Consider the following 16,728-nt stretch of genomic DNA (forward strand, 5'->3'; position numbering starts at 1 on the left):
TATTGTAGGAATGCAGAAAACTGCATTTCAGGACATCTATAAGTTTCAACATTTTACTGGGGAGCATACCCCCAAACCCCATAGAAACTGCTTTGCGCCCTCGACCTCTGTCAGCTTACATAGAAACATGTAAGCGGGGTTCCTCTCTTAAGACTATATGTCAAAATTACCAAATGTTTGACATCCAATAGCCGATGATTAATAAATTATGATTAATGTGCTCTAGTGGTGTGGTTAAACAAAACCAAAAATTGACTGTTGAAGCGAATAAAGAATGGTGGAATTACCACGAGCAAAATGAGCCATGAGGTTCGAATAGACCGTAATCAATTTCTATTGCCGATAAAGTTAACGTTTACTAATAAAACTGATATAACCAGCGTATCAGCACACCCAGAAGTACAGCAGTGAAAAGTGTGGCAACTCACATCTAATCTACCTGCAAGAAAATGGGAGGGGGGGGGGGGGGGGGTCACATGCCATTTAAGAGATTTAATTAATGTTTTTAATAGTAACCGTCATTTTTGCTGAAAAAATGCAGTTCCATTTCTGGGGATACCCCGCATTACTTTCAGCCTCTGGTATATACTGCATAACAACTGTATAACAAATTAAAGTGTATTTATTTATTGTCAGTGGATAACAGTATTTGCACAAATAATCAATGTCACATATTACTACCAATCACACCCGTGCACATGGAACTTTGACCCTCGAAGTTTCACACGGAACTCTCTTCTTTGGTACTATGCAACCATGACGTCATAGATAAGAGAAGGAAGTGAAACAAGTAAATTTCTGGGAGTACTTTCCGTTAGGTTTCGTACTCTGAGTTTATGGTCGTTTTTTCTCAAAATATAATAATGTCAAATTTGAAAATAGTAGAAAAATATATCCTGTGTTAAAAGTATATGACAGAATTAAATATCATCAAGTGAAATGTCTGTTCAGATGGTAAAAGATGTTGACAATATTGTTGATAATTTCATTGTTGACAAAAAACATACACCAAACATTGAACCATGTTTGAAAAAAATTCAGGATATATTTGGTGTGAAAGTTGAATTCGATAATGTTGTTAAAATAACAGGAGAATCTGAGAAACAGTGGTTGAAAATTACTGGTGGAAAATGGGATAAACAAAGTGCTAAGGTAATTAATTTACATGTATCATGATCAAACATCATCAATTTTAAATAGGCTAGGTCTATTTATAGGTAACATAGGGGTCAAATGTCAAAAATGACATTTCATCTCAGTATATTATATTCCATTGAAGATGCTGGTATTTTTAAAACGAAAATAATGCTAGTAACACATTATTTGGTGAATAAAATGTCATATTTTTAAATTGCAACGGAATAATTATGTTATTGATTACAAGCTTTCATTAACTTTTTTAATGTTTCTGCCCCAAATATTTTGCATCAGTTTCAACTAAATTAGAACTGTCATAATCACTACACAATACTGAAAACAATTTCAGCTGTCGCTTGCCAAATTGACAAACCCAAATAAAGTTAAATTTGACAAATTTATTTCATTATTACATGTATTTTGTCAAACTTTCAGTTTGAAAATCATGTATCTTTGTAGGATCTATTATTAAATGAAAACACCACCACCTAAATTTTGATATACGGTACACATACATGTACAAGTATCAGTACAGCTAGTTCACCAAGGTAATTTTGATATACGGTACACATACATGTACAAGTATCAGTACAGCTAGTTCACCAAGGTAATTTTGATATACGGTACACATACATGTACAAGTATCAGTACAGCTAGTTCACCAAGGTAATTTTGATATACGGTACACATACATGTACAAGTATCAGTACAGCTAGTTCACCAAGGTAAACATCTACCGTCCGTTTTTCTACATTTTGATATTTATTGGACCTCCAATGTTTTCAAGTCTAATGGCCGAAACTAGCGTGCTGATTCTGCCCAGATTTCAGGCGGAATCGATAAAATCATGGAATTAATTATTTCATGGCGAAATAAGACATGTACCAACAAATATAAACACTTACTGTATAAAGAAAACCTCCTGAGTTACGTTTCACGTATAAATAGACAGTTTGTCCAAATAGTAATCCTACATTTATCCAATTTTCAGTTACGAACAAAATCTTGAATATTCCCGCCAGCCATTATAAGCACATTTAAAATGTGATTGAAAACTGTTGGCAGAATAGGATTATTTTTACAATTATTCGTCTCGGGTTCTCGAGTTTCTTCCACAATATACAATATTTAATGGAATATCACGTTTAATAATAATAATAATAAACTAATTGATTAAGAATATTAAACAAAATTTATTAATAAATAATATTATTAATAACTAAATAATATCATAAAAATAATTAATACTTAATTAATAAATACTAATATAGTAATAAATTACTTAATATTATTAGTAATTATAATAAATAAATAACATAATAAATAAATTATTGATTTAATAATAATAATTAATTTAATTACTAACTAAATAAAAACGGGGTTTTTTCATTTATAAATGTTTCCTTTACACACACACACACACATATACACACGCGCGTGCACGTGCACACACATATGCAGATACACAACACAGAGGGGGGTTTGGGGGAAGACAGACATAGAGGGGTTAAGCGTGGTGCAAGAGATCGAACGCATTTTCTTGTTTTCTTGTTCAGTACAGTTTTGCGTGTCGCGATTTTTATACACTATTTTTTTCCTTGTATCTTATTTGACTTGAAATAGGCAAACAAACAAACAAACAAAAAACACATCATTTTATTAATTGGTGATGACAGGAAATGTAACAATCACGTCAAGCGTAGTCAGCTTACTTATTGGCATACGAAGTGATAGGTCGGTTATACTTGATTCTAACTTCTAAACAAAACGTGTTAAAAGTCCAATGAAAATAACCAGTTAACGATAATTACAAATAAATGTTTTATTACTTACACATTATCATTCATTGTTCATTTACTTTGGAATACGGCTACGGCTATCATCTTCAAAGAAATAAACCAACAAATGAGAATCACACTTCGCTGTTTTTCACTGCACTCGGAATACTTCGGCCGATTGTTCAAAATACCTCGACTGGTTCGGTCGATCTCAATTGCGACTCAATACGTACATTTCCGTGTCAAGCGAGCAGCAACGGAAAAGCTCGATAGTAAAGATTTCTGAATGTGACAATTTATAAATAGTTTGACTCCGTCACACCGGTGTCCTAGTAGACTAGTATTGGGTTTAAAAAAAAAAATATGGCCTAAAACATTTAGCCTGACAGCTGAAACTAATAAAGATCATTAAAAAGTTACGCCTTCTGTTTTCATTAAAAAAAAACCAACCCATAAATATTAAAATTAAATAATATCAACTATATTGCAATACATATTGCAATACAGTTTCTTATATCGCAATATATACAGTTTTGACCGTATCGTTGCAACCCTAGTAATTATAGCTAAAAAAAAAAAAAAAAAAAAAAGAAGAATAAAAATGAATAAATAAATAAATAAATAAATAAAACCCTTAAAATAACTAATGACCTGCAAAGTTTTATATTAAGAAAAAAAAAGAGAAAAACGTTTGGTAACTAATAGCCTGTAATAATATTAAAAAGAAAAAATTATAAAGGAAATAATAATTTTTAAGAAAGTAAATAAATGAAAGCATTAAAGGGACATTCCCGAGTTTGCTGCATTGTAACCGGCCTCGGTGGCGTCGTGGCAGGCCATCGGTCTACAGGCTGGTAGGTACTGGGTTCGGATCCCAGTCGAGGCATGGGGTTTTTAATCCAGATACCGACTCCAAGGCCATGGCCATGGTTTGTGCTATCCTGCCTGTGAGAAGCGCAAATAAAAGATCCCTTGCTGCCAATCGGAAGAGTAGCCCATGTAGTGGCGACAGCGGGTTTCCTCTCAAAATCTGTGTGGTCCTTAACCATATGTCTGACGCCATATAACCGTAAATAAAATGTGTTGAGTGCGTTGTTAAATAAAACACTTCTTTCTTTCTTTTGCTGCATTGTAAGATGTTTCCAACTAATAAAATATTTCTAAAATTAAACTTGCATATTAAATATATTTTCTTGTTTATAATATCAGTGTATGTATATTCAATGTGTTTCTGGTCATCTTAATATTTGTAAGAAGCCCAAACTGGATTTTGTTGTCAAATAATTTCGTACGTACGAAAAAATCTTGTTTAGGAAATAAAATGAAATTTAACCTAGTACAAATATTAGAATGATCAGAAACACATTTAATATACAGCCACTAATATTTTATGCAGAAAAATATATTTGATTTGTAATTACAGTCGTCAAAAAGTCTCTATTAGTAGATAACATCTTAAAAATTGCAGCAAACTCAGGAATATCCCTTTAAAATAAGTAAAGACCTGTACTGGCAATCATTATTTTTTTAATAATAATAAAAAAGAATAATACCCCCCCCCCCCAAAAAAAAAAAACACCCAACAAAACTTTAATGGCATAAATATTAATAATGTATATAATGCATCCCGCACAAAGCACATATATATAGAAACGAAAATAACAAAATGAATAATCAATTCCATTCAGTTCCGAAATATTTCTTTTTATTGGCTGTATGTAAAATGTTCAATTTAAATAATTGTCATTCCGCCATATTTTCATTTCGCATTTTCGATGTGCCAGGATTAAAAATAGCTTTTAAATGTGAAAATGTGTCATCTTCAAACATCTAACACTGGAAAGGTTACCAAAGGTATTGTAATTAATATTTTAGTCTAAAATTTATTAAAATATGTTGTTGTACGTGTTGAGGCTCTTAAATAAAGCACATATGCCTGATTTTATTAAATTGTGATTGCTAATAGAAAATTCAATCCAATGGATAAACGTTCCGGTACAGCATTAAACATCACAATAATAAATATTGTGCCGGAGACGTTTATCTTGATGAACTACAGTACAGCATGAACAGTTAAATAATGAATGACAAAATTAAAGTATCCATGAGTCTGAAGAGCTATTACTGTGTAATAACAATAATATAATTTGTCTTATTCTAGTATCTATGAGTATGTTGTGGTAACCTGTACATTGTTCTACAAATGAATGAGCTGAATAGCAGTAAATACAAATGGGTTGGGGACAGGGTACTCTGTGTGCTATTAATAGTTTAAACAATCACCCTAAGCTGAACCTGTGGAAAGTTAATGGATTAATGCATGTACCGGGTAGATTCATTTATACATGTATCTATACATGTACTCTTCATACATTGCTATCTATATACATGCATGGGTGAGATGTAGCTCAGTGGTAAAGTGCTCGCTTGATGCACGGTCGGGTTAGGATCGATCCCAGTCGGTGGGCCCATTGGGCTATTTGTCATGCTAGCCAGTGTACCATAATTCTGTGGGATGGTGCATATAAAAGATCCCTTGCTACTTATGGAAAACTAGCAGATTTCCTCTCTTAAAAAAATACATAACAAAATTACCAAATGTTTTACATCCAATAGCTGATGATTAATAAATCAAAGTGCTCTAGTGGTGTCATTAAACAAAACAAACTTTTATATACATACATGTATATATTTTTATGCCAAAGTACATAGTTATGCAGACCTTCGTTTTTGAAAACCCCAGGAGTGCTAAAAATCGCACTCCTCAAAATGCAGAGGGGGAAATCGCACCCCTCAAAATAATCAGAATTAGAGACAAGAGACCCGAGAGGAATTGCATCCATGAACACGATTAAGTTTGAGGAGTAATGATTTCTAAATTAAATATCTGAAGGGTTAATGTTTTGTGTTTTCAAAATAAATATCCTAATTTAACTAATATGATGGTTATTCTCAAAGATGAAGGAATGGGCCATTGCAGTCTTACACAAGAAAAAGAAACACCATGAACACAATATTTATCGATTTCTTATGTATTATATGCATATCATGTTGCATTACAATTCTGAATCATGATTGCCCATTGGACTATTTCTCGTTCCAGCCAGTGCACCACGACTGGTATATCAAAGGCCGTGGTATGTACTACCCTGTCTGTGGGTTGGTGCATATAAAGGATCCTGTGCTGCTAATCGAAAAGAGTAGCCCATGAAGTGGCGACAGCGGGTTTCCTCTCTCAATATCTGTGTGGTCCTTAACCATATGTCCGACGCCATATAACCGTAAATAAAATGTGCTGAGTGCATCGTTAAATAAAACGTTTCTTTCTTCTTCTTCTTTTCTGAATCATGATAATCTGTTGACTATTTATGAATAAGGAATTGAAACTGATTTGTTTGTGCTTATTCTGTTTTATTTAAAACAAGTACAATAATTTTCGTTTTCATCACAGAATGATATGATTTCTCCATGGACACCAACCTGTGAATTGAATGTAAAAGTGTAACAACCACATGGCACATGGCTATCACATTTATCATGATATCATAATATACATGTTATGTACCTGCAAATTCTTTATTTAAAATTTAAAAAAAAAAAAAAAACTGTCATAACAGAGAAAATGTCAACATCTATTGTTTTCTTCCCAAATATTACTACAATTTTTATAAATATATATTTTTACAACCAGGATTAGCTTTCATTATCGGTGTACTGTAGTTAATACGTTATTTATTATACACTCAAATCATAGCAACCCATTAAACAAAACAAAAACAAACAAACAAACCACCCTAATGTAAATTTAATTTTAAAATATACATGCTTTACATTAAATTGGAGTATGTTTGTTTCAGGAGCCCGTCAACCAATTACATTTACTAGAAATCTGAATCTACCAAGGTTAATGCCACTGGCTTTAAATCACGTGGCAGTATCGTGAAACAGAAAGTAGAAATGTCTGGAGTACGTCGCTATGCTATTAACAAAAACAAAACCTGCTTTACTAAATTCGTTTGTTGTTGGTGTACACGTTTACTGTGATGTCAATATGTATAAACATTATACACATCATAGAATTATTGGACAACGCACCTATTATTTTTTCTGCATGTAATCAAAACGATGACAGTGTAAAATAAATTTTGCGATCATTACCTGCATTGTACGAAATTAAACAACAAAACAAAACCGACGAGATGTTAATAATAAGTGAACTCCTAGCTGATTGGCTCAGTGTAAAGATAACCAATCAATCGTGTTTCAATTTATAAAAAGTATTCTAGGAAGTTCATTGTGAACAGAATGGAAAGGTTTGTGGCGTTGTGGATTGGATTCAATAAACAATTAAAATGGCAGTTAAAAAAAAAAAAAAATACAAGCGTGATTTGTTCAATTTAGGGGCGCGTTATTTCGCACCCGTCAGATTGAGCAAGCACATACCACGGCCTTTGATATACCAGTCGTGGTGCACTGGGTGAAGCGAGAAATAGCACAATGGGCCCACCGACGGGGATCGATCCCAGACTGACAACGCATCAAGTGAGCGCTTTACCACTGGGCTGTGGACAATCACCAAAGCGACATAGAGTGGTACACACAGACACGCGCGCGCGCACACACGCACACACACACACTCACACTCACACAGAAACAATATTACATTCACGTTTTCTCAGTCAAAAAGGTATTTTATCTACGAGTCGTATGCCTGCTTGGCATGTGTACCACTCTGGCATATCAAAGGCCGTGGTATATGTGCTATCCTGTCTGTGGGATAGTGCATAGGCCTATAAAGATCACTTGCTACTAATGATAAAATGTAGCGGGTTTCCTCTCTAACACTATGATAAAATTACTAAATCTTTGACATCCAGTAGCCGATGATTAATGAATTAATGTGCTCTAGTGGTGTCGTTACATAAAACAAACTTTTTTTGTGATTGTCGGGCACTTGTCGTTTTGAGACGGCCCCTGGAAGATGGAATGGCTGAGTGGGCGATCATGTGACGCAATGTCACGATATAGGTCGGCGAACTTAGAATTCTGCTGTCCGGAGTTTGCCGAAGCTTAGCTGAATGTGGGTGCTGTCAGGTTTCTTTCTATAGTGTGTGTATTAGTGATTAATATCTGAATTTTTTTAATCAAGTAACTCGAAAATGGTCAATGTAAATGTATTTGACGTCAAACATAGAATTGTTGTGGTATTACAGCAGAAATCTTTGACAACTTTTTGGTTGTCGGCAAATTGCCAAAAAAATACATAGCTTGGTCTGACTGTAATGAGAGCGTATTTATGTCGAAAATGTCCGTCTAGCTCTCTTACAGTCAGAGTACTCGGGCTAATGCAGTACTACTGGGTAACAATTCCAGGAAAAACCTATCTATAGTTGTGATTTTATTATATTATTATAACTATATTATTACAAGATGGTTGCATTTTTATTTAATTTTTTCACAGGAATATATTATTGGTTTATGCAATCCAGAAGAAACATTGGTGTATAAATGCAGAAGGTCACTTCTACACGATGAGTTGATGAACATTGAGAAGGACACCAATGCTGTCATTCAGTGCCTCAGTGACCGAGAGTTAAACATATCCGGAACACAGCTGGCCGTTACGCTTGCCCTGTCGGCGGTGGAAGAGCTAACGAACAACTCGACCATCACACAGGAGAGCACAGACACGAACAACCACTCCGCAGTGATGCGCGACTCTGCCGCCTCAGAGAGACTTCAAAGCACGCTACAGAGAGCTCTGACGGAGATCGGCGACGGCAACTCGAAATCTGAAGACTACCAGGCCGTGCCGGATTCAGTGAAGCGCGTCATCTTGGACTGTCTTTCCCACGAAGATATCAGTGAGGCAGACCTGTTTGAGTCCGATGCAAGAGAGATCAATGTCAAATGTTCTGCTGCATCCCATTTCAGTAGCAAAAACCATCCTCATCCTCATCATCACCACACGAGCAGTGGAGATGCTTCGACGACGAAAACAGCTTACGCATCCAGCCTGCTGGGGGGTCTGGAGACCGATGGTGGGGCAGCTTTCCAGAAGTCGGAAGTGGCGGCGTTGTCTAGCAGAAAGGAGTGTGGTGACAAAAACAACTCGGGCGGTGACAAGAATAATTCTGATCTGAATTACCTTCGAAAGCTGGGACTCTCGGTGGGCTACTCCTGTGACGAGGTTGAGGAGGGACTCCTGCTGTTGAATGACTCTGTGAAACCAGCAGACTACTTACACATTTTGCAGAACATTAAAGAAGATAAAGATAGAGCTGGAACAGCCGCCCCGGCACAGGTTGGCTCAAACAGCCCCGCAGCAAACATTGTGTCCGATGCAATCGTCATACCGGACTCAACAGAGATGAATAGTGATCATGATGATGATGTGGTTTTCATTAGTGAACACTTTAAGACTCCTTTGAAACCAGTGAAAACTAAAGGCAAAGTGGGAGGCCTGTCTTCAATGGAGAAACAAGAGATGAGCCTTAACCAGAAGGAACTGAAGGACCTCTACAAGAAGCAGCAGCAGCAGCAGCAGTCCACCACGGGGAACAAGTCGAAAGGGAAGAGAGACAAGAAAGTGCCACAGCACCAGGACCAGGGGAGTGCGGTGGGCCAGGCAAAGAGGACGAAGTCTCCACTGGGTGTGAAGAGAAAGCAGGTCGACAGCAGCGATGACGACCAGACCTGTGTGATGGAGGTCTGGCAGTTGGGTGACGTCGGCCAGTCGTCGCACCCACAGTCACAGCCTTGCGTGCCCATCAATCAGTCACAGCCTTACATGCCCATCAGTCAGTCACAGCCTTACGTGCACATCAGTCAGGATAACCTCATTCCAGACTTGATGGAGTTGTCGACTCAGTCTTCTAGACCTGTTTGCAATGAGCGGCAGCCCAGATATATTGTGGTGGATGGCAGCAACGTGGCAATGGAGTGAGTATTTCTATAGACCCAGGCCCAAAGGGTGGGACATAGCCCAATGGTAAAGCTCTAGCTTGATGCACGGTCGGTTTGGGATCGAACCCCGTCAGTGGGCCCATTGGGCTATAATAAATCCATCCCATCGTCCATCAATGATGGTGTCAACTTTTGCATCAAAGTCTTAGGTCACTGAAACATGGTTTATAGTTGCACCTATGGATGTGCATATCAGTGCATTGAAAACGTTTATGGTAGGCAAGACATATACATTTAATTCCGCTGAATTCTTGTTTAATTTTGACCTTTTATAAAATATATTAAATTTTGTTGTTACCTAATTCCAGATGCACAGACTCATCTAAATACCAAATTCAAGTTTGAAAAAATTCCCTGTTATTTATGTCTGGACAAAAATTTATTAGGCATTGCTTTGGTAGAGAACATTGCTTAACATCATCAAAACACCTATATAATATAATAAAATGCATCTTGAAAGGAATACATTTATACTAGTTCATTATGTAAGTGTACTTTTATCACATGGCCAGTTCTTGCAGTAGGCACATGTTGCAGTTATCATTTATTATACGAAAGCACTGTGGAGTAAACATATGCCTTCCTTCTTTCTCTTCTGCAGACACGGTAACGGTAGAGTGTTTTCCTGCCGTGGAATTGAAATATGTGTGAACTACTTCTTAGCGCGTGGACACAAAGTAACGACCTTTGTTCCGCAGTGGCGAAAATATCGACCCAGCTTCTCCAACACCATCGTTGACCAGGCAGTCCTTGACCGTCTCCACTCGAACGGCAACCTTGTTTTCACACCGTCAAGACGCATTCAGGGGAAGACGATAGCTTCTTATGATGATAGGTATAGATATATATCTGTGTGTGTGTGTGTGCATGTGTGCGTGTGTGTAGCTAAGCAGGAAATATTTTGTTTAATATCGTGATTTGCTATGCGCTACACTAGTTACACTTCAGCTAGTTAGTAACTGTCGGTAATAAAATTTAGACACAAAATATTCCCTCCACTAAGATTGTCCTTCAGTAAAAGTATCCAGTACTGTAGGCAATTGATTAGTATTTTATGTTCCTAGTTTTATTCTTAGAAAAAGAAAGAACTAAAGTTGGTCCCAGCCATCTTAACGTGAGAAACTTGGCCATAAATTGTTTTAAACATTTTTGTCATCTTCTTTTTTATTCAAAGACTGAGGGTCATAGGGTTGATCTCCGTTGGTGGACCAAATAGGGATTTTTTTCTATCCCCAACCAATGTCTCGTAACAGACAAACTGTGATGTGTAATGATACATGGAAAAGTGCATATATTATAATAAAATAGCACAAGTTTGCTTCTGTTTAGTAGAGGGGCTAGATATAGCCAAGTGGTAAAGTGCTCGCTTGATGCACGGTTTGTTTGGGATCGATCCCCATCGGTGGGCCCATTAGGCTATTTCTCGTTTCAGCCAGTGCACCATGACTGGTGTATCAAAGGCTGTGGTGTGTGCTATCCTGTCTGTGGGATGGTGCATATTAAAGATCCCTTGCTACTAATGGAAAAAATGTAATGGGTTTCTTCTCAAAGACTATATGTCAGAATGACCAAATGTTTGACATCCAATAGCCGATGATTAATAATCAATGTGCTCTAGTGGTGTTGTTAAACAAAACAAACTTTTAGCTATTTAGTAGAGGCAACTTATGTGGAATCAGTAAGTTTTCTTTTATATTCTTTAGGCCAGGTGTCAAGATAACTTTAGTTTAGATACCAAGTTTCTGTGTCATTATGGTTTAAAATGTGCTCAATATATTCCTTTTCTTTCAAAATCTTACGATCATTCTTAATCTCTTCCAGGTATGTTCTCTCATTAGCCGAAAAGGAAGATGGGATCATTGTGTCTAACGACCAGTACCGGGATCTTATGCAAGAGAAACAGAGTTGGTGTAAAATTATAGAAGAACGGTGGGTGAAAATTCCAAAGAGTTGTATTTTATATATATATCATTAAAGGAAAAACAAACAGTTTCTGCTATGGTCGACAATAGTCACTTCCTGCACCATTATTTTGGCTTCAAACACAATTCATATAACATAGCTTACCGTATCTTACTATCATTTCACTTCATATCCATATTTCGTAAATACAGTACAATTTTTTTTTTTTTTTCTTCAAAAACAGTGAGATGCATAAGTAATTTTCCAACAAATAAATTTCAGGAGCACTTTTGTATTAAAATGTTCCAGTTTTTCAGAAAAATAGAAGCATCATGGGCCCACTTTATTGTTATTGCAGGGAGATGCAAAGTGACATCACTAGAATACTAATATAATTCAAATTTAAAACCAGTTACATTACTAGTACTATGTTTTGCCACATTAATAAAAAAAGCTGCATTAGTTACTTTCACCTGTGTCATGTCAAAATAGTTCTGAATTCCAGATTGAGCAGGTAATCCTGTTTACCTGCCTGTATGTTTTTATTTTTCATAATTTTAGTCAAAATATTAAGTTTAAATAGATAAAAATTTTAAAAAGTACTATTCATCCAACCCCTGCAATTAAGAAAACGTCCACGATAAAAAAACATGCCATGGAAATACATTTCTCATATAGTCCACAACCAAAAAGGTCCTGTTAAATTAAAAACCCCACAGCAATCTCCACGGCATTGCCGATTGCCATGGGCAATTACAGGGGTTGTTCATCAAATACATCTCGAATAAAGTACCTTTCATCAAATACATCTCATAAAATACCATTCATCAAATACATCTTGTATAAAGTACCTTTCATCAAATACATCTCATATAAAATACCATTCATCAAATACATCTCGTATAAAGTACCTTTCATCAAATACATCTCGTATAAAGTACCATTCATCAAATACATCTTGTATAAAGTACCTTTCATCAAATACATCTCGTATAAAGTACCATTCATCAAATACATCTCATATAAAATACCATTCATCAAATACATCTCATATGAAATGCCATTCATCAAATACATCTCATATAAAGTACCATTCATCAAATACATCTCATATAAAATACCGTTCATCAAATACCATTCATCAAATACTTCTCATATAAAATACCATTCACCAAATACATCTCATATAAAGTACCATTCATCAAATACATCTCATATAAAATACTATTCATCAAATACATCTCGTATAAAGTACCATTCATCAAATACATCTCGTATAAAGTACCATTCATCAAATACATCTCGTATAAAGTACCACTCATCAAATACATCGCATATAAAGTACCATTCATCAAATACATCTCATATAAAATACCATTTATAAAATACCATTCATCAAATACATCTCATATAAAATACCATTCATCAAATACATCTCATATAAAATACCATTCTTCAAATACATCTCATATAAAGTACCATTCATCAAATACATCTCGTATAAAGTACCATTCATCAAATACATCTCGTATAAAGTACCACTCATCAAATACATCGCATATAAAGTACCATTCATCAAATACATCTCATATAAAATACCATTTATAAAATACCATTCATCAAATACATCTCATATAAAATACCATTTATAAAATACCATTCATCAAATACATCTCGTATAAAGTACCACTCATCAAATACATGTCATATAAAATACCATTCGTCAAATACATGTCATATAAAGTACCATTCATCAAATACATCTCATATAAAGTACCATTCATCAAATACATCTTGTATAAAGTACGATTCATCAAATACATCTCATATAAAATACCATTCATCAAATACATCTCGTATAAAGTACCTTTCATCAAATACATCTCGTATAAAGTACCATTCATCAAATACATCTTGTATAAAGTACCTTTCATCAAATACATCTCGTATAAAGTACCATTCATCAAATACATCTCATATAAAATACCATTCATCAAATACATCTCATATAAAATACCGTTCATCAAATACCATTCATCAAATACATCTCATATAAAATACCATTCACCAAATACATCTCATATAAAGTACCATTCATCAAATACATCTCATATAAAATACTATTCATCAAATACATCTCGTATAAAGTACCATTCATCAAATACATCTCGTATAAAGTACCATTCATCAAATACATCTCGTATAAAGTACCACTCATCAAATACATCGCATATAAAGTACCATTCATCAAATACATCTCATATAAAATACCATTTATAAAATACCATTCATCAAATACATCTCATATAAAATACCATTCATCAAATACATCTCATATAAAATACCATTCTTCAAATACATCTCATATAAAGTACCATTCATCAAATACATCTCGTATAAAGTACCATTCATCAAATACATCTCGTATAAAGTACCACTCATCAAATACATCGCATATAAAGTACCATTCATCAAATACATCTCATATAAAATACCATTTATAAAATACCATTCATCAAATACATCTCATATAAAATACCATTTATAAAATACCATTCATCAAATACATCTCGTATAAAGTACCACTCATCAAATACATGTCATATAAAATACCATTCATCAAATACATGTCATATAAAGTACCATTCATCAAATACATCTCATATAAAGTACCATTCATCAAATACATCTTGTATAAAGTACGATTCATCAAATACATCTCATATAAAATACCATTCATCAAATACATCTCGTATAAAGTACCTTTCATCAAATACATCTCATATAAAGTACCATTCATCAAATACATCTTGTATAAAGTACCTTTCATCAAATACATCTCGTATAAAGTACCATTCATCAAATACATCTCATATAAAATACCATTCATCAAATACATCTCATATAAAATACCGTTCATCAAATACCATTCATCAAATACATCTCATATAAAATACCATTCACCAAATACATCTCATATAAAGTACCATTCATCAAATACATCTCATATAAAATACTATTCATCAAATACATCTCGTATAAAGTACCATTCATCAAATACATCTCGTATAAAGTACCATTCATCAAATACATCTCGTATAAAGTACCACTCATCAAATACATCGCATATAAAGTACCATTCATCAAATACATCTCATATAAAATACCATTTATAAAATACCATTCATCAAATACATCTCATATAAAATACCATTCATCAAATACATCTCATATAAAATACCATTCTTCAAATACATCTCATATAAAGTACCATTCATCAAATACATCTCGTATAAAGTACCATTCATCAAATACATCTCGTATAAAGTACCACTCATCAAATACATCGCATATAAAGTACCATTCATCAAATACATCTCATATAAAATACCATTTATAAAATACCATTCATCAAATACATCTCGTATAAAGTACCACTCATCAAATACATGTCATATAAAATACCATTCGTCAAATACATGTCATATAAAGTACCATTCATCAAATACATCTCATATAAAGTACCATTCATCAAATACATCTCGTATAAAGTACGATTCATCAAATACATCTCATATAAAATACCATTCATCAAATACATCTCGTATAAAGTACCTTTCATCAAATACATCTCGTATAAAGTACCATTCATCAAATACATCTTGTATAAAGTACCTTTCATCAAATACATCTCGTATAAAGTACCATTCATCAAATACATCTCATATAAAATACCATTCATCAAATACATCTCATATAAAATACCGTTCATCAAATACCATTCATCAAATACATCTCATATAAAATACCATTCACCAAATACATCTCATATAAAGTACCATTCATCAAATACATCTCATATAAAATACTATTCATCAAATACATCTCGTATAAAGTACCATTCATCAAATACATCTCGTATAAAGTACCATTCATCAAATACATCTCGTATAAAGTACCACTCATCAAATACATCGCATATAAAGTACCATTCATCAAATACATCTCATATAAAATACCATTTATAAAATACCATTCATCAAATACATCTCATATAAATACCATTCATCAAATACATCTCATATAAAATACCATTCTTCAAATACATCTCATATAAAGTACCATTCATCAAATACATCTCGTATAAAGTACCATTCATCAAATACATCTCGTATAAAGTACCACTCATCAAATACATCGCATATAAAGTACCATTCATCAAATACATCTCATATAAAATACCATTTATAAAATACCATTCATCAAATACATCTCGTATAAAGTACCACTCATCAAATATTGGTCATATAAAATACCATTCGTCAAATACATGTCATATAAAGTACCATTCATCAAATACATCTCATATAAAGTACCATTCATCAAATACATCTCGTATAAAGTACGATTCATCAAATACATCTCATATAAAGTACCATTCATCAAATACATCTCGTATAAAGTACGATTCATCAAATACATCTCGTATAAAGTACCATTCATCAAATACATCTCATATAAAGTACCATTCATCAAATACATCTCGTATAAAGTACCATTCATCAAATACATCTCGTATAAAGTACCACTCATCAAATACGTCGCATATAAAGTACCATTCATCAAATACATCTCATATAAAATACCATTTATAAAATACCATTCATCAAATACATCTCGTATAAAGTACCACTCATCAAATACATGTCATATAAAATACCATTCGTCAAATACATGTCATATAAAGTACCATTCATCAAATACATCTCGTATAAAGTACCATTCATCAAATACATCTCGTATAAAGTACGATTCATCAAATACATCTCATATAAAGTACCATTCATCAAATACATCTCGTATAAAGTACGATTCATCAAATACATCTCGTATAAAGTACCATTCATCAAATACATCTCGTATAAAGTACCATTCATCAAAAACA

The 16,728-nt window shown here is 33.9% G+C and overlaps 1 protein-coding gene across 1 annotated transcript in view; it reads left to right on the forward strand.

The window, feature by feature from the left end:
• Positions 1 to 789: 789 nt before the first annotated feature.
• The window catches only part of LOC121387964 (NEDD4-binding protein 1-like), a 29,129-nt gene continuing 13,190 nt past the window's right edge, over positions 790 to 16,728 (forward strand). The window contains exons 1-4 of the mRNA XM_041519147.1: positions 790 to 1,152; positions 8,377 to 9,857; positions 10,483 to 10,716; positions 11,703 to 11,810. Of these exons, the coding sequence (XP_041375081.1) occupies positions 940 to 1,152; positions 8,377 to 9,857; positions 10,483 to 10,716; positions 11,703 to 11,810 (2,036 nt within the window). The 5' untranslated portion in view covers positions 790 to 939. The remainder of the gene's footprint in view (positions 1,153 to 8,376; positions 9,858 to 10,482; positions 10,717 to 11,702; positions 11,811 to 16,728) is intronic.

The sequence above is a fragment of the Gigantopelta aegis genome, chromosome 14 (genome assembly GCF_016097555.1).
Source record: "Gigantopelta aegis isolate Gae_Host chromosome 14, Gae_host_genome, whole genome shotgun sequence".
In the NCBI taxonomy this organism is placed as follows: Eukaryota; Metazoa; Mollusca; class Gastropoda; order Neomphalida; family Peltospiridae; genus Gigantopelta; species Gigantopelta aegis.